The sequence below is a fragment of the Convolutriloba macropyga genome, chromosome 14, assembly GCF_964194025.1.
Source record: "Convolutriloba macropyga chromosome 14, txConMacr16.3, whole genome shotgun sequence".
NCBI lineage: Eukaryota > Metazoa > Xenacoelomorpha > Acoela > Convolutidae > Convolutriloba > Convolutriloba macropyga.
The window spans coordinates 39,317,688-39,337,988 of NC_134481.1; the positions used below are offsets into that span (position 1 = coordinate 39,317,688).

General features: G+C 36.5%; 2 protein-coding genes across 3 annotated transcripts in view; both read right to left on the reverse strand.

Annotated features, from left to right (window-relative positions):
• The window catches only part of LOC142353219 (uncharacterized), a 511,758-nt gene that overhangs the window by 82,194 nt on the left and 409,263 nt on the right, over positions 1-20,301 (reverse strand). The window lies entirely within an intron of this gene.
• The window catches only part of LOC142353462 (uncharacterized), a 29,546-nt gene continuing 15,605 nt past the window's right edge, over positions 6,361-20,301 (reverse strand). Inside the window, exons 5-9 of one of the 2 annotated variants that reach the window (XM_075405715.1) lie at positions 18,539-18,702; positions 13,507-13,677; positions 12,867-12,936; positions 12,127-12,268; positions 6,361-6,768 (exon numbers count right to left, since the gene is read on the reverse strand). In XM_075405715.1, coding sequence (XP_075261830.1) covers positions 6,580-6,768; positions 12,127-12,268; positions 12,867-12,936; positions 13,507-13,677; positions 18,539-18,702 — 736 coding nt within the window. In that variant the 3' untranslated portion in view covers positions 6,361-6,579. Of the gene's footprint in view, positions 6,769-12,126; positions 12,269-12,827; positions 12,937-13,506; positions 13,678-18,538; positions 18,703-20,301 lie in introns of both variants that reach the window. The other variant, XM_075405714.1, reaches the window with a different exon arrangement.

Sequence of the window (20,301 nt, forward strand, 5' to 3'; positions counted from 1 at the left end):
TTTGAATAAAATTGGTGCTGCAGAGGCAGGTTCTGAAACAGGGTCCTAGTTATAAAGGAGAAAATGCTAGGTCCCAATTTAGTTGCAAATTATTAGCCATTGCAATTCCGTCAACATCAAACATCTGCAATCGACATCAAAATAAGTGGGAAGAGCTTAAAGCGAGTACAATTCCCTGTTTAGTGTAGATGTTTGGCATTTCGTGTCTTAACAACAAGTGTAGAGGCAACAAAGAGACTGAAAATGTGTGTTGGCACTTAATATTCCGTGCCTTCTTGTCCACAAATATGTCACCAGAAATCAATCGACCTTTTGATCAAAAAAATTGATTAACACAAGTTTCAGCAGAGAATTAAAAAAATGCTTTCAGAAATTGCTTTCAACGATACCACTTTTTTTCAATAGATGAAATTCAATTAATATATGGTTTGATAATTAATCTTATTCGACCTTATTAACTCATTGACATGCCATTACTTATCAGTTTAAAGTCATAATCCAAGTTTGGAATCACAGCAAAACTCGGGTTAATGGCCCCTCGTCACTCAGACGATGACTTATTATGTGAATCAAACGATATGATTGATCAATAAATTCTTTCTTGCTCTGTCAAAGCAACAAATATAAAAGGAAGAAATGCTTTTTTGGCTATTAATTTCTCTCCGATCAATTACATAACGTGGCTAATGTCTAAAAGGGCAAATTCAAATTCGCTCTACTTTTTTTTAAGACACGAGTAATAAGTTTTTGTCAATTTCTCCTATCATCCAATATTTAATAATTTTTGTGCTTTTCGCGCAGAAATATGAGACACTTGTTAATCCCGGACCAGAAATTATAGTATAATTCTGTTAGAACCGTGTCCGGACAAAACAGTCCCAGACAAAACAGTCCCAGACAAAACAGTCCCAAATTGCAAAATATTCCCAGACAAAACAGTCCCAGACAAAATAGTCCCAAGAAACCAGACAAAACAGTCCCAGACAAAATAGTCCCAAATAAAATGTACCCAATGCCATTATACCCAATGTACTTTGAAATGTTCGTTCAATAATCCGACAACAAATTAGCAGTCGCTATTACCCGTATGTTTTAACATACTTAATGGCCATGGCCATGCCTCAGCGGCCCGTGGGACTTGATATGAAACTATCACAACCGAACATGGGATTAAATTATCTGCTTGTTAAATCATACGTGTGAGAGCTATTATAATGGCCTTGGGACTATTTTGTCTGGGACTGTTTTGTCTGGTTTCTGGGACTATTTTGTCTGGGACTGTTTTGTCTGGGAATATTTTGCTATTTGGGACTGTTTTGTCCGGGACTGTTTTGTCTGGGACTGTTTTGTCTGTTCACCGTTAGAACAATGTCTGATCGAGAATTAATACCGAATTGTCGGGATTCTGTATATTCATGGTGTGAAAAGTACTCGCGGTTTAAGCCCACGCCGCTATTTGTCCCTTATATTACATACACTAATCGCAAATGTATAAAACAATTTTTAGCAACTCTAAAAACAAAGAATTAATTGATAAATTGTGAAAATTTGTTCCTATATACGAAAATAATTTCTCATGAAACATACGAAAGAATTTCTCATGAAACACTCGAAAGAGATTAGAGTTTCAATTGAAAGCACTCAAACATTTAAGAGGAGATGCTGCGAGGTAGCCCAAGCAGTTTTTGTAACTAAAACATTTTTTACATCTCAGCTTAAAGCAAAGCATATAAATTAATTTTAAGGGTTGCAAAATTTTGTTGAGAATTTTAAGAGCCACTCAAAGCTCCAATTGAAAGTTTAATTTGCTACGCAAAATGTTGTTTTGTGATGTGCTTTTTTAGTCTACAGGTGCATTTATTGTGCAATCGTTGAAAATAGAATTCTAATATTTTGACACAACAAAAAAGTTCTGATAAAATGTGAATTACCTTTTATCTTGTCGTTAATCAAAACTAAGGTCACCTAAGTCTCCGAGTGCAATCAGTAGATCATTAATTTGGCTCTGTTCTTCAAATTGACTTCTGAAGGGCTGAGAAAACAAGCAAAGTGGCCAAAATGGTTTCATTTCAACAAACAACGGCCGAGCCCTATTTACAGATAACTATTTTTGGTAGGAGCAGAAATAATCTTTAACTATTCCATTAAAATATCTCATCAATTACAGATCAATTGTTTTAGAGTGGTTTCAACCAATCAAGCTAAAATTTACTCATTTGACATTTTGATGAAAAATCGCAACTGTTTGACAAAATTGGAGCTCTCATATTGAAAAAGAGTCTAACGAGATAGTTCAGCAGCTCTTCACCATTTTTACAAAAAAAACAATTAAATCACGTCATCGTGAACAATTAACAAAGTTTACGGCTGGAGCAAAGCTTCGCTACTCATGCTCGGTAGAATGTAAAAATCCGCCGCGGGTATAAATCAAAACTTTTCTAAATGCTTTTAATTAGCCTAAGTTACAATTACTTGGAAAATACATCGGTTGCTAGCATTTTACGCTTGAATAGTTCACCAACTATAGAACAATTTGCCCTGTTTCTTCAATTTGATTTTTTGTTGTTGTGAAAAAACTATTGCAGGTACCCTATTGTTATGAAGATTTTGGCGTTCGCAAAAAAAATTTGTTTTACTTGTCGTAAACTTGAATAATTAAAATTCCGATATCAATTGCTATCAAATTTATACATTTAGAAAATGCAAAACCAAAAGAACCGCATTGGACAATCAACACATATTTTCTCAGATTTTTGGCAATTTCGACGCTTGAGGTTGACAAAAATTTTAAAGTATTGATTGCAAAGCGTAATAATTTTTCAATTAGAAGAAAATTCGGGATGTCTTCCGTTCGCACTTCACCCAGCACGTGATGCATCCCTTGTTACAGAGCACGTGTCATAACATTGTACATCATTATTGAAAATTAGTGCACTTAAGTCTGGGGGTTGCAATTCAACCACTAAGCTGGGGGCACAAACGAAACGATCCAATTTTTATGAACAACCTGAAGGATTTTGAGCATTATCTCCGTTTAGGGGATTCAAACTTACTACAATCGCAAGCAATGTACGGCTGATCATTGGTACCTCATCTATTGAACAGAAGGTGACCGCGTCCTCGAGGAAGGAAATTTTACACGTGCTTCGGTTGAACGGGAATCAAAACATTGACACTAGTTGTGGGTCGGTGTACCTCAAGTAGTGTGACAGTCAATTACAAAACCGTTCGTACCGAGCGAAGTCTCTAACGCATTCGACCCCGTTGAGCTAATATCAACATTCATGTTGGTGCACGACGGGTGCTTATCAACAACTGGCATGTCATCGGTCAACAGTGGGACGAATTACCAAAAGATACGGCAGAAAAATTCTTCGAATAGAGTATAGAACTATCCCTATTTGGAAGAAAGCGATTTTTTTGGTGCCCTTCGAAGAACTGGATATTCCATTTCTGGTCTAATTGCCTTAAGTTTTCAGCGCTGTTAGGATACCTACTCCACTGCTCGGGTATCAACTTCAAGTGGTTGAAGCTGTTTGCGTTAGTTCTGGTTAAAACCCGCGTAGCCTCTATCTACTCTGCAGAAAAGCCCTCAATATTTAGTGCCAACTGCATGTACGAGCTTGGAATATACCAGCCACGATGAAAGGAAACGTAACATGATGCGACAACTCCCCAGACACCGATTCTCAAGGGGTTTCTATTGACGTTTTGCAAATAAGTAGTTGTATAAGGGTGCAGATTCTCTCAGAGCCCAGGAAATACCATATGTAAACAACTTTGAACAGCTTGCAACTCAGTAGAGTAGTCAAGCAGTATGGCAAAAAGCATCAACTACCGCATCAGAAGCTCAGTTAACTAAGAAATCTTTCCCTCAATCATTTTGACTGGTTCCGTTTTAAGGCGAAACGTCATGCATAGCTGCGTATGTACTCCCCTCACAGGTATGCTACCGTCCTGGTGATTGCAGTACCACCAATCACGCTGAGCCTATTGAAACCGAGAGCCATCTACGGAAACTTGTCCGAGCCGAGTCCTTTAGTACAGAAACAAAAGCTTTCGGAATTCTCCCTTTTAATAAACGGAAATGGACTGATCAATTCAGCTGGTCAAAACAAACAAATAATAGCAGTGGCTTTTTATCCGAAAGATATCTTTTTGGATGATCAAGACAAATTTGTCGAACTGTTGCTTCGGCAAACACAAGTCAAACATCAACAGCGAAAATAACCACAAAGGTTTTGATTATCTCGAGAAAGTTATCCAGGAACAAAATTCCATCCCTTTCAGGAGCAAAATGGAATCCCTAAAACTAGATTTCTCACTCGATTCAATAAAAACCAACAGCGATGTAGGCAGATTGCTCCTCATTACCGCCAGCCAACCCATCATGGCAGCTCTCAACAGGAACTTGCTTGCCAATTTGTTACCTCCAGACCACACAGGTGTTGACTACATTGGCACAAACTACCATATTGAAAGCATGGCTAACAATGAGATTCGGGTTTACTTGTGACTTGATCCGCAACTCGGTGCTGTCATGTCAATTCTTACATGGAGGTCAAATTGTGCGTAATGTAGGTGGAGCAGTTTGTTACCGTCTTGGGGACTCCTGCTTTTATCTGGTCAGATCATGGTACCAATTTAATGGATAAAAATGTACGTAAGTTGGGTAGAAATTTGACCATTGTCAGCGTCGCAGCCGTTTGCATAAAAGCATCAGGTGGAGGCTCAATCCATTCAATGCGCCGCACCTAGTTAAACAATGGAAGATGCTGGCACGTGCTTTTAAGTGTGTGCTTTATGCAAGCATCGATACTTATCGCCTTACGAAGATTTCATTGACGTTTTTGGTCTGAGGTAAACCACGTATTGCTATTTCTGTACTCAATTGTTATCACTTCGCTGTGTTGCTTTAATGTCTGGCTGAAGCTTGAAAATCAACACCGAACTACTGATTGCTTTCGAATATTATATCAAGAGTTAATACAGTTTTCATCCTCAAAGATTTTCATAACTCAGCATTACTAAATTTCCCGAAAAACGAGTTTTTGGGAGCAACAAAATTCCTCAGACCCCTCTGGAAAATATGCGCAATTTGATTTAAATAACATCTCGCGACTTAAATAACAATTGCTACCCATTGAAGAAACGGCCCGCTACAGGATACAACCACCCTCTATATTAATTATTATATTCTCAGAGCGAGATAAACGGATCAATTTGCCGAAAAATCACCAATTAAACATCGGACGCGCATCTATTCTCATACATTAATAGGTTGCAATACACTGTTTGTCTGCAGAACTTCTGGCATTTATCGAAAACCGCGTAGTTGTTCAATACTTTCAGCAAGTAGAGCCACTTAATCATTACTTAGTGCTTTCTTGTGTAGCTTTTACTTTAAAAATGCAAATTTGGAAATATCGAAATTGCACGGAAATCAGCTTATGGCTATGTACATAGATACTCCTTGCATTTTAAATTCTGACACTGCAGACTTTATGCAGTTTTAAACGTGCACGTCCATCTTCTAAAATTATTGTTGATTAAATTAGAAACAATCTGAAGGCAGCCTTACAATCTCAATTAGATTTAATTTCACAGATCTTTTCCGTTTATTCAACCCCCCCCCCCCCCCCCCCCCCCCAGTACGGTATGCACCCCGAAGTTAGAGAGCGCGTGACATTACATGAATAATTATGAAAAAAAATTGGAACGTGCGTCTGGGGGTGCAATTATTACACCCAGTGAGCTTGGAGGGGTCACGCTTGGAGGGAACGGAAAAGATCAAAGTTTACAGATACCTTCTTCTACTTCGAAAATTTGTAAGACTTGAACTCACTATAGAAAACTGAGATAGTCTAAAATCAATTTCTTCGTTCATCGATTTAAAATAGAAACAATTCTTCATATTTCACATTATTCACTTCGCTCAGAAATCATTATCAACTTCCAGATAGAAAAACATAGTTCCAACTAAGCTCCATTTTTGACCACTTCATCAAAAGCGTCAATAACTGCAACATAAAACATTAAAATTCATCGCCAGGCAACATATTTGGCAAAAATGTAACGGACTAACTTTATTTCGATTAACGTTTTATTCGACCAAAATAGGTTTTGAGTCAGAATCTGTACTAACAAAATAACTATTGATATCAAAAGAATTCTACAAGAAATATGCTAAAAGCTTTCCTTGTTTCTAACATCGTTTCGACATCAAATTTAATCAGTTTCGTTCCCCGAGTAACCCACCCTGCCGCTCCAAAATACGGGTTATTCTAATGTGAATTTCGACTTCTGATCAAGTATTTACGATTAATTGTAACCCTCACACGCATCGGTATAAACTTGCACGATTTTTCTTAATTTAACATTAAATTCGTTCACGAAGGGGATGAAACTGATCATAAAATACTCTGAGGAAAGAATCTTTAGATCACAACCTCTTTTTTGTCACAATTTTTGCTTTTATTGCTCTCAGTAATTTTGCACCTCAGAAAAAGTTTCACGTTTTTACACAAAATGTGCACAAAACAGTTGATAAAACTTCGCAATTATTCTCATTTTTCTCAGTTATTTGCGTGCACTTGGAGTGAAATCTCGATTGATGTCGAAAAGACCTTCTGACGAATTGGTGTAGCTTCGCATGATTTGGGCAAAGTCAACTCTTCGATGGTCATCCGGGAGGTCGCCGAAGATGTCGCTTGAATCTCCCCTCACACTTCTCGAGATTTCACGCATCCGAAGGTGTAAATCTCCACCCTAAATTTTCACAGGTCAAAAAAATTCATTTTTAATTCAGAAAGAAATTCAAATAATGATTCCCGATTTTTGCATCGGATAGCGGTAGCAATTGCACAGACAATATTTTAAAAATGTTCTGCTTAATTTCTGAAAATTGACATTTAGGAACTGGAAAACGTTGGCTAGAAACCAAACCGAGTGCATCACAAAGCAGCTCGTTTATGAATACTGCCACGCGGATGTTATCGCCGTTAACAAATTCAGAGGCGAAGCTGAGTTGCTGAATAACTACTGGAGTGCGAAAACATCCGTCTGAATAGTTTAAATCAATTCGTTGTGCTTACATATCTTACGCCACACTGCAGTCGCAATTAGATTCTTATTTCAGCCACTACATAGAATAGTTGCCAAAAAAGAGTCACCTAAAGTCCAATTCCAAAGCCAGTCTCTCAACTGTTTCAGGATTTCGTAGTATGCATCGCCCGCTTCGTCGATATGTTATTTCGTCGATAAGTTATACGACTCTTGTTATCGCAACGGGGAGTTGATTAAAACAATGTGTTGAAACATCAGCTCAAAAAAACAACTAGCAAACGTCGCACCAAATGTTCTCAACTCAATAAATTTTAGTAGCAAGCTAGCATTACTGGAGTTCTTACCATAAAAATTTATGTTGATTCAACAGTTTTGGCCAACGTAATATTTGGAGCCTATTAAAGCTGCAAGACAGCTGCACAGCAATAAATTCCGTGGTGTTTACTAGTTTATCCCGTTTTGATAAAGCTCAGACCAACAAAAAGTCAAGCAAACTTCAATCAAAACCAGACCCAAATGAATGCTGCAAACTACTTACAAACAGGCACCTAACACTACACAAGAACTATTGAAAATTGAAAACTGCTATTTCACACATCAAAAAAGCAATGTTATCCAAAAATTTTGCTCCGAGTAGAATTTTTTAATAAAAAGTAATAATGTTTTGTGTTTCACCCACAAAATCAGCTTTTCACCAATTTACGATTTCATTTTGCTAAACATCCATCCAAAATTGCAACAAGACGATTGGAACTTCAAAATACAGTTCTTAGATTCCCAAAAAGAAAAACAAAGCTGCAAAAGTTTTGTAGATCTGGAGTCTCAAAAGATGGTACAAGAAACAGACCGAAAAAGAAACTTTGTAAAAATAAATGCCGAGATGTTATTCTGCTTAAGATGTTAAAAATATTTCTGCTTCTATTAGCTGCTCTGAAATAACCTTCAATTTGAGTGATATTCACTTGACCTTATCTCTTTGAATTAAAGTACAGAAAACTCAATTTCAGAGTGCGGAAGTCATTTTTGAGAGAATTAATTCACGTGTGACCAAAATTTATTCAACCGAATTAACAAAAACCTCCCTCCAATTAACGGTGAAAAATGACGTCAATAAACCAATTCAGTGAAAATTGCATAAACGAATGAAAAAACGGATTTGAAGAAATTGTGACGTAAGATGGTCATAAAAAAATTTGAAGACGAAAAACGGAAAAACCGATGAGAACTAATAGCCAAAGTGATAGAGGGGGTTGTAGTCTAGATAATTTTCATGACAGCAAATTCCGACCAAGGAGGGGTTCAAAACCCAGACCTCGGTCGTAACAGACTGAAGCATTAACCACTCAATTATCAGGGACTTGGAATAGTCTATCGCTTTACACTCGCTTTCGTTTTAGCCACAGATTTAAAATCTGATTAAGAGCAATTTATGTAACTAAAAATCGAGAATTCAATCGTGAAAAAGTCACTGGCAAGATCGTGAGGGTAAAATTGAAATAATGTTCTAGAACAAACCGCTCACGCAAAAATTTTGCACGTCTACAAAAAAGTCTTAGTTTCTTTTAAGCGAAATTAAACAAATGTCTTAGTTTCTCTCGAAAGCAAATAAAAAAAAACTGTCATTGGCCACCACATTCATTTACAATTAAATACAAACACCGACTACCAATCTCTATAGGTCGTTAAGGAGTGAATTATTTCGAACCAATCCGCGAGCGCATCTGTTAAGATTCTCGCTCTCGAAAACTATTTAGCTAAATTTGAATTGAACTAGACTTTTGGTTTTTTTATTCAAAACAAAAATTGCCAGACGTCATAATACTACGTTCTCTTGCCATGTATGATGTGGCACAAATAAGAGGTGAGTGACTAAGAGTTGCTCGTAATAGTATTTGATATCCGATTTATAACTTTAAACATGGGCGAGAGCAATTCAAAACGGATTCACCTTACACTTTTGATTTTCACCATATTATAGGTATTATTTCCATCTAAGAGCGTTGAGGTAACCCTTTTCGTGAAGAGTGTACGGAAAATCCAAGCTGATATGTCATTAGCGCACGCAATTAAGGTTTCTATTAGTCATTTTGGAAAGTAAAATTCTATATCCTTAAACCTGCCTATCATATATCGATAGCAACGGTCCATGATAAATGTACCGATGAGTGACTCCTGCAAAACAATAATCCGAAGGTAAAAAAGATTTGCAGCCTCAAACAGATGGTAAAAGAAACAGACCAAAAAAGATGCTTTTAAAAATGCTGAGATGTTTTTTCTTATTAAGAATATGTTTAAATGACATCTATTGGCTGCTCTAAAATAAACTCCAATTAGAGTGACACTCACTTGACCTTACCTCTTTGAATTAAAGCAAAGAAAAGTCAGTCAATTTCAGAGCCAGGAAGTTATTTTTGTGAGAGGTAAGACACGTGTGACTAAAAACTTATTCACCCAAATTAACAAACACTCGCTCCATTAAGAGTGAGTTGCATGAACGAATGAACAAAAAGCAGAATTGAAGAAATTGTGATGTCATATGGTCATAACAAAGATCTTGAAGACGAAATAAAAAACCCAAGATAAGGCTTGTAATAGCGACAGTTATCGCTTTGCGGCTATTAATAAACCAACTAACGCCGGACAAATTCTTTTCAAATAAAAGGCGGAAAAACGTAATTCAGAGGGGGCTGTAGTCGAGATAATTTTTATGGCTACAAACGTCGACCAAGGAGGGGTTCAAAACCCAGACCTCGGTCGTAACAGACTGAAGCATTAACCACTCAATTATCAGGGACTTGGAATAGTCTATCGCTTTACACTCGCTTTCGTTTTAGCCACAGATTTAAAATCTGATTAAGAGCAATTTATGTAACTAAAAATCGAGAATTCAATCGTGAAAAAGTCACTGGCAAGATCGTGAGGGTCAAATTGAAATAATGTTCTAGAACAAACCGCTCACGCAAAAATTTTGCACGTCTACAAAAAAGTCTTAGTTTCTTTTAAGCGAAATTAAACAAATGTCTTAGTTTCTCTCGAAAGCAAATCAACAAAAACTGTCATTGGCCACCACATTCATTTACAATTAAATACAAACACCGACTACCAATCTCTATAGGTCGTTAAGGAGTGAATTATTTCGAACCAATCCGCGAGCGCATCTGTTAAGATTCTCGCTCTCGAAAACTATTTAGCTAAATTTGAATTGAACTAGACTTTTGGTTTTTTTATTCAAAACAAAAATTGCCAGACGTTATAATACTACGTTCTCTTGCCATGTATGATGTGGCACAAATAAGAGGTGAGTGACTAAGAGTTGCTCGTAATAGTATTTGATATCCGATTTATAACTTTAAACATGGGCGAGAGCAATTCAAAACGGATTCACCTTACACTTTTGATTTTCACCATATTATAGGTATTATTTCCATCTAAGAGCGTTGAGGTAACCCTTTTCGTGAAGAGTGTACGGAAAATCCAAGCTGATATGTCATTAGCGCACGCAATTAAGGTTTCTATTAGTCATTTTGGAAAGTAAAATTCTATATCCTTAAACCTGCCTATCATATATCGATAGCAACGGTCCATGATAAATGTACCGATGAGTGACTCCTGCAAAACAATAATCCGAAGGTAAAAAAGATTTGCAGCCTCAAACAGATGGTAAAAGAAACAGACCAAAAAAGATGCTTTTAAAAATGCTGAGATGTTTTTTCTTATTAAGAATATGTTTAAATGACATCTATTGGCTGCTCTAAAATAAACTCCAATTAGAGTGACACTCACTTGACCTTACCTCTTTGAATTAAAGCAAAGAAAAGTCAGTCAATTTCAGAGCCAGGAAGTTATTTTTGTGAGAGGTAAGACACGTGTGACTAAAAACTTATTCACCCAAATTAACAAACACTCGCTCCATTAAGAGTGAGTTGCATGAACGAATGAACAAAAAGCAGAATTGAAGAAATTGTGATGTCATATGGTCATAACAAAGATCTTGAAGACGAAATAAAAAACCCAAGATAAGGCTTGTAATAGCGACAGTTATCGCTTTGCGGCTATTAATAAACCAACTAACGCCGGACAAATTCTTTTCAAATAAAAGGCGGAAAAACGTAATTCAGAGGGGGCTGTAGTAGAGATCATTTTTATGGCTACAAACGTCGACCAAGGAGGGGTTCGAACCCCAGACCTCCGGTCGAAACAGACTGAAGCATTAATAACTCAGGGACTTGGGATAGTCTATCTTACAATCGCTTTCGTTTTAGCCACAGACTTAAAATCTGAATACGAGAATTCACCCAAAAATCGGGAAGTCAATCGTGAAAAAAATCACTGGCTAAATCGTGAAAAAGTGAAATCGAAATACGTTCGAGAGTAATGAAACAAAAACAGTCATTTGCTACCTCTTTCATTTAAAATTAAATACAGACACCGACTACAATTCTCTAGAGGCGTTATGCAGTATGGAATTTCGAGCCAATCAGCGCGCGTAGCTGCTTAGATTCTCGCTCTCGAAAACTATTTAGCTATATTTGAATTGAACTAGACTTTTGGTTTTTTTAATCAAAACAAAATTTGCCAGACGTCATAATACTACGGTCTCTTGCCATGTATGATGTGGCACAAATAAGAGGTGAGTGACTAACAGTTGCTCGTAATAGTATTTGATATCCGATTTATAATTTTAAACATAGGCGAAAGCGTTTCAAAACGGATTCCCTTTACGCTTTTAATTTTTACCTATTAGAGGTATTATTTCCATCTAACAGCGTTGAGATTACCCCTCTCGTGAAGAGTGTACGGGAATTCCAAGCGGGTATGTCATTAGCTCACGCAATTAAGGTTTTTAAACGTCATTTTGGAAAAAAAAATTCTTTATCCTTAAACCTGCCTATCATATATCGATAGCAACGATCCATAATAAATGTACCGATGAGTGACTCCTGCGTAAGAACCTGCCGAAGATAAAAAAAGTCTGAGAAAATTCCTCGATTGGTATAATAACAGCCCTATCCATCCCACTACAATCACAAATTTCATTTAAGATCAAAAATAGTAGCTTACATGTGCCCGTGTAGCCCCGCTGCCTTTGTTCTGTTCTTCGTCCAATGCTACAGATGCACTCCTGTGAGAGTGACTCCCAATGTATATAGGCTGAGAGACACTCTGGGAAAGGATTGGGAAGTCATCTTCATCGTCGTCGTACCTGTACACAAAATACTCAAAACATCAGAACCAGATCAGAACTCCCCATTATGGTATATTATATCTATATATTTTTATATATTTTTATAGATTTTAAATTTTTACATTTATATTTTGACATATTTTTTATTATATTTTATTATATATTTTAAATATATCTATTTATTTTATGACCACGACCACTAAGCTTGGGGGGGGGGGGGGGGGGTGGGGTTATAATGGGAAAGATCTTCAATTTCTATTCTCATCTTCGAGTTTACTTATCCACCGCCACCGGCCTGCCAGAAACACCGAGGCAGGTCATATTTTTATTACTGGTTACAGACTCCTCACATACATTTTAGATCAATGTGGAAAATGTATTTATTAACTTACTTTGTTTTGCACTGCGCAAGTTTACGATGTGAATTTTCAACTTTATTTCATTTATAGTTAGAGATACTGACTGCTATGGCTCACCTGTCACGACGAACTAATAATAGTTAACGAATAGCAGTTGGGTTGTTACACTAAAATGCGTAGAATGCACAATTTAGACAAATTATGGTGTTTTCTCTTACTTGGCTGATTTGTGATGAGAACTGTGCATAGTTTTCGACCTGGCTCTTCCTCCTGGAATCTCAGCACCTTGGGATGACGTCATAGCCGACGAGTTCTGCGCATCTATGCCTAAATCAAGTCCAATTACTCTAAATACTAATCTAAATAATAAAATAACTCCAAGTACTCTAAAGTCTTTAGTATCTCTCCGTACCGAATCTCTCCGAACCGTAAGAAACAAATACGAGGCAACAACAACCACTACTCAACATGGTGTTCTTAATTGGCAAGAAACGATGCCTGTGTGGAACTTTGGTCTGCTCAATATGAAATAAACCCCCATTTGACTTTTAACGATCTGCGCATTTAGCGAGTTCGACCATGCCTAAGCAGCACGTGGGACTTGATATGAAACTATCACTACCGAACAAATTATCACTACCAAAAACTCAAATTTGAAATTGGGGTTTATTTCCGTGTGGTTTTTTTGATGAGTGGGGGCTTCCCAGACCCCAATGAACCTACTTGTGATCACATTAGAGACTTAGACATCTCAATATAAACAGAACACGTGAGTTTCGAGTGTACATTTACATTAACAATGATTTACACCTAGGTAGCGTATACTATTTATTTCCTTAATTAATTAGATCCAAATAAAAAAAACGTTTTAATGTCTATCTTCAATTCGGAGCTGACCTGAGGATGATCCGCCACTACTTTCAGTGAGAAAGGCCTCTTCGTCATCAGAGACATTTGAGGACACAAAGTACCCTTCGTCCTCTTCATTCAAGTCATCCACCAGCCCCGATTTCCCACCCAACTCATCCTCGTCCTCAAGGCCAAACTGGTCCATTTCGTCAAGAAGTCCTGGAAAAATCAAAAGGTATTTATTCAACTGAACTAAATTTCACGTTTGGTGTTTACGCTAAATTTATAACTGTTTCACGAATTTGCAATAAATTTTGCGTCTCAGTTTGATTCACGGAGTCAAAATTAGCAATGTGCAGCCGAGGATTCTCTTAACGAATAGAAATAATTATTTACAAAGTAATTAAAAGTTCAAAAAATTGGGGGGTAACTAGTTCAAGCCTAGCTAATAAATCACGCAAATAACAATCATCATAAAATTCTCGCACCAAGGTGCTGCTGATGGGTAACTAAAAGCATCCTGATGTTTGCAGAACTTGCTGCCAAAATTTTGGATTAGCAAATTTCAAAATGACTAATGAAAGAAAATATTTTTCTAACTTATCGATAGTATTTCTACATACTTATCCGATAGAAATAGGCTTTAAAAGACGTCAGGAAATACCATTCACAGAATTTTGAAATCAAAAATAAACTAGACATTCGGCAACCTAGCATATTGCAAAAAGATCCACTCATTAAAATCAAACAATCAAACGTCTCATGGAGGATTTGGTCACTTTACTCTAATAATGATCTAATGAACTAACAACTTATCTAAACATCTAACAAAAACATCGCCAGAAGACACCTGAATCGTCTCCAGACAAAACCCAGCTTAGACCACCGCAAACGACCTACAAAAACGAATTTTTGAGATACTTAATTTGACAAAATAAACAAAAACAAAAATTTTTGTGATCAGATGGTACAAGTTTTGATAGGAACAGGTCTGAATTACATTTGAGCTTTCATTGAAAAAACCAAAAAAGGACCCGAAATGCGTGCGACACAAAACTCAGGACACAAACTGTCAAAATCGTGGTAACTACAGTAGCTGCTTCTCCGAACTTTATCGTTATTTAAGGCTACGGCGTGACAACCCACCATTCAGATTTGACTTCCAATTAACTTCAAAAATCAACAAATAATCAAAAGATCCTAAAATGAAGCAAAAACTCATAAATCCATTCGAAGTAAAACCTGCCTTAGAACGAAACCGAAAACCTAAAATAATGAATCAGCCCTTTTATATATTGAATAAAAATCACTGCCAGTAAATTAATGGTTTAAAAGACATAATCCGAAATATACAAACATTTTGAAAACACTTTTGCCACTCAAAATCAATTTTTCTCGACGACCTCTGCGATTCCAGTTAATACATAGCCGCAGATTGCTGAAATAGCACCGAAATAGAATTGAGCGCCACACAAGAGATAGAAACAGATCAAGATATAAGTTGAAAAATTTATCGACTCGCTCAAAAGTTATGTAAAAACATTTAGCGACAAAACTATAAACCTTATTAAAAATCATAAAACGAAAGCCTTTTTCATAAAGCTTATTAAAATAAAGCTTTTTAAACGATAAAGCTTATTAAACATAACCGACTAACGTCGGGCGAATTGCTCTCAAACGACCGGCGAGCGGTTGGCTTCGTCAGTACCTAGCCAATGTTCAGTGCGGATAGATTTCGCTTGATTGAAGGGGCCTGAGATTAGGGTAATAGACGATGACATCACGCCATATAACAGCCGCTGAAGTGCGGCATCAACAAAAGAATTAAGAAGAGAGAGAGAGAGAGAGAGAGAGAGAGAGAGAGATTAAACGTGAGCGAGAAGGAGAAGGAAAGAAACGCCAGCCAACACTGAGAGAGCGAGAAAGAGAGAGCTAGGAATTTTTTCCATGAGATTCGACTCTACAACTTCAAGTTTTCTAAACTTGTAACAAAATCATATAGAAAAAAACTGAAAGTGCAAAATTCCAAAGAAAAGTTTCCACATTTCGCAGTAAAGAAAATGTTCAAAAACATTTTTTGTCTCCGGATTTTTGTCGGCCAGCTTCGTTGGCCAGTAATGATCGTTAAACTCAGAAAAGGACAAAAAGTATTCAAAAATTTTTAAAACAATTGCAAATTTTAACAAAATCCTGCTAAAACTCGTGATAATAATAGCTTTAGAACACCATTCCATTGTCTTAAGAGACTATCTAGTATGCTCATTTCAAGCCTTAAACAGTTGCACTGGCTCGTAAAGATCCATACACTTGGAACATGATAAATTTTCAAAAAATTTTCAAACTAAAATTTATCAAAAAATCTCTGAAACTGGAGTCATTAAAATAATGGTAACCATTCCATTAACTCTAGAAACTAAGCAGTAGCTTAGTATCAAACTCCGAAGGAGGCTTCTTGGCTCTTGAGCTGGAAAAACCTCAAATGACAATTTCAAAAAAACATGATTGCCGAAAATTTTTCAAAAAAATGCTATAACTCGTTTAAAGTTAAAACCTTTAAAAAGACTCCATTGCACCTAGAAACTATACAATAACTTGTTATCAAACTGTAAAAAAAGTTTCTTGGCTCTTGAGGCTAGATCAACCTCTAAAATGACAAAAATTGTCAAAAAACTTGAAAAAATTGCAAGTTTTATAAAAAAAAATCGATAAAAATGTGATATTAAACAACCCTTCCATTAACACTAAAAACTATGCAGCCACATATTATCAAAACCTTAAGCAGATTTTCTGAACCCTGAAGCTGAAAAATCTTGAATAATGGCAATAAATGTTAAAACATAGAAAATGCTATTTTTTTCAAAATGCTAAAATTCGTGATGTTAAAATCTTGAAAAAATATTCCATTACGTCTAGAAACTATACAATAACCTATTATCAAACCCTAGACGAGGCTCCTTGGCTCTTGAGGCTGGATAAACCTTAGAACCGACAAAAATTTTCAAAAATCTTGAAAAAATTGAAAAGTTAGAGTGGGTTCCTTGACATCTAAGGTTGATATAACTCAAAAATTTGACAAAAGTTTTACAAAAAAATGACAAAAATTTTCAAAAGCTTAAAAATTGTGAGAATTTGTATGAATTTGCGTATTTTTAGCGACCGGTTTTTCGTCATTAACTAGACATGGGGGTGCTAATGGGGGTGGCAACAGTCGGGTTGGGCGGGAAACAGAGCGGTGGGGGGTGGGGGGCAATAGTTGGGGGGGGGGGGGTTAACAGTTGGGGGGGGGGGTTAACAGTTGGGGGGGGTCTTCAGCCTCTAGGAACCGCTCTTCACACAATAATTATAAGTCTCCAAAACAGTTGAGCTGAAACAGAGCTGAAAGGCTCTAAGAGCACTTAATGCACGCTGGGCGCTACCTGTTTTTGAGGATGAAAAGTCAAAAGCGTCAGACGAAAAATCGGTCAAGCGAAAAATCGCATAAAAAAAGACCGACAGGACTAATATAATTGCTACAAACTTCGTTTGAGAGCAATTAAAAATCAAAACGATAGCTTTATATTACGCACCTTTATTACACACATGAGTTCCTTTGACTTTAAACTTAAATTTTAAAGCGCAAAAGACATTTTATTGAGAGAGGCAAGGCACGTATGGTCAAAATCTAAGCACGCAAATAACCTAAATAATTTTGCAAGAGCGAGTGAGAAAAGACTTTACGCTCATCAACTCCGGTATTAACTAGAGGAAGAATTAATTGAGAAAATTTGACTCTTTGAACAAATGTAAAGCGAGAAAATAGCGACAGAAAAGTGCGTAAAAACATCTTAAAAGCATAGCAGGGCGTCTCCTGACACAATTCGAAGAAAAAAGCTATGATGCCTAGAATGGACTATGAATGGATTGGAAAACACATTCAAAAACAGCGCCCAAATACAATACAAATTCTTTGAATAGTAAAACACCCACGAACGCCGCAATATAGCTACACTCAGCTCACAGCTTTGCGAATATAACTACATCTAGTTGAAAAAAGTAAAAATGACATCAGAAAAAAGTATGTGAAAATTTTTGGTAAAAAATGTCTCCAACTGTGACATCCTAGCAAATGCTATCGGGATACCATGAGATACGTTTTCTGTTCGATCAATGACAGTGAAACCCAGCACCACAGGCAAACACACTAAACTACAGCAAAAACCCAGAATGATGAAAAAGCAGACGATAATGTTATTTCATTTCACCAATAACTGGCGCATCGAAAAGGTTCAGAGTAGTTATACATCAAAATCTTTGAGTATAACAACTCTGAAAATCTGAAAAAAAACACAAAATGGACAGAAACTATAACCAACAGAAAAGCAGGCCAAAATTATTTCTTTTCACTTAAATACAAACAACTTAAAACGCAGCAGCCAAAGCAGAGGTCACAAATGACCCTCCTAAGTATAATCAATTCTAAACAGATTAAAAAAACTTCTTCGGCCATCCAGAAAAAAACCAAAAGACGAGTCACAAAAATCACATGAGATGTTCGAAAAACCGATATGAACAAAAGCACCTGTAACCGATGATTTTGCTGGGGAAATGATAATAAGTTTTTATTCACGTGCCTCTTCCAACTTTAATGAGAAAAGAGAAGCCACCGATTAGAAATTAGATAACCATAGCTCCCTTCGTGTCAGAAAAAGAAACAGCAGAACAACAGACGGCACAGAAGCAGAAATAATTAAATTCTTTGAATTTGTAAAAAGTAAAGATTGCACCTAAACAATTCAAACAATTCTTCCGAGAATTTGAGGAAAGAACGGCGCAAAATACAATCAAGGTCAGTGTTTAAACCAAATAACGACCAAAAAGAAGTTCAATTTCGGGTTGGAATTTTTTCAAACCATTTTTATTTCTAAGCGTTGCCTGCTTTCCTAAATGTTCTCCAGGCAGGCAAAAAAGACAACAAAAAACTCAACAAAAGGAAGTATATAGGGCAGAAAAAGATCAAGAGCCTCGCTTTTGTGCCAAATATCTATACTCGCTATCAATTTAAGTTTGGCAGCATTTGGTTATGGACGTTTCCTTCTGATACCTTTTGGCTCGCCTCTGTTGGCGGAGTTGATTCGGCCCATGATGTTGATTTGGCTCTGCTGAGCCAGGAGTGATCCTGAGGTGGTCAATTGCTGGTGCTGTTGCTGTGCTGCATCTGATACTGAAGAATGTCTTGTAGCACATCTGGGCAGACCTGATATGCTTCTGCAAACACAAACAAGTCACAGTCGCCACTCATCCACATGACAAAATTGAAGCAAGATATTATTGCTCTAAAGAGGTTCTAATGACAATTGAAAAGTCTTCAATTTGAAAAGTCCGTTATCTTAGATTGTTAGCCTAGTGTGCTATCACACTACACCACCTGAACCACAAGCATTATATCTTGGTTTCCCTTGCAAACCCTTCTTCCCTTTTTTGAACCAACATTATAGAATTAAAAAGTGTCCAAAATCAACTGAGGACTTTTTCTCGTATGAGCTGCTTTTCTCTTTAATGTCCAGCAACTTTTCTGTTAGCCTACAAGAGATTTTCTAATAGAAGTTGGTAAAGAAGAGTTAGTTTTGAATATATTCATAAAACTTAGCTGTAGCCGAAACTTCGAATTCAAATTTTATAGTATTGTCTTTGTCTCAGTATGTGCAAACACGGATCAAAGATTCTACGAGCTGCCAAATTTTCAGTTCAATAGCATAGAAATATAGCCGGCAGATTGCAGGAGCAGCTGCGAAACAGACTTCCGTGCCGAAAAATACAGATAGAAAAAGATACCAAAATGAGATACCGAAAGTTCTCGACGCTCCCCAAAAAACTATATACTTAAGTTTTGGAGGTTCACAAAAATGGGAGGTTCCAATGCGTGCTTACACGGATAACAACCAGGGATCTTAACCACTCGGAAATACCGCCTCCGTAAATTCTAAATAGAATCACATAAAAAGCAAAAAATTAAGCGCGAAATAGCCACTTAAAGCCAAAAAAATTTCCAAAACAAAAAACGAAACAAAGCACCGAAACAAAGCACCGAAACAAAGCAACGAAACAAACCAATGATTTTCAACAGCTTAATACAAAGAACCCAACAACCCTACTAATTTCTATAAATTCTTTAGTTTATGAAAACCTTTTTCTCATTCGTTGGGTGGAAAAGTTTTCGAAAGGTGAAAAAATTTGGTTTCGAAGATATAAACGCCATAAAGTTTAAGTAAAGTTTGGTATTATATTCTGTTCCTGTAATTTTCTTTAACTTATTTTGTTTATTTTCTTAAATTAGTTAGACTTTTAATGCTTTAGAAACAATTGTTTCAGAATTTTGAGAACGGTTCGTTCTTGCTTTTTTTCGTCTGTTTTCAACCATCAAATTTAATTTTAACTTAAATTTTCATTTAAAAATTGATCTTCGCCAATTGTCTGCAAGCTTCATCGGGTATTAATTCATTGATTAAATTAATTATCTACATTTCATTTCAGGACTTGCCCTGTTAAGCTTCTAAGTTTTGCACAAATTTTTCGACAATTTTGAGCTTCTGAAATGTGACATATAGGTAAAACCTAATGAGTTTTAAGTGTGCTGAAGTTTTTGGGATCAATAATTACAAATGAGAAATTGAGGTCTTTAGCCCCAACAAAGTTTCCACATAAAAAAGCTCAAAAATCGTCAATTTTCAGTTTAAGGGTTTAACAAACTTTCTCTAGAACTTTCAGAAGAGTTTTCAGGTGGATTTTATCAAACTAAACAGGTAAACTTGAAGACTGGAAAACTTTCTCGCTTCAAAGGAATTAAGAATTCTAAAGCACTTGGTC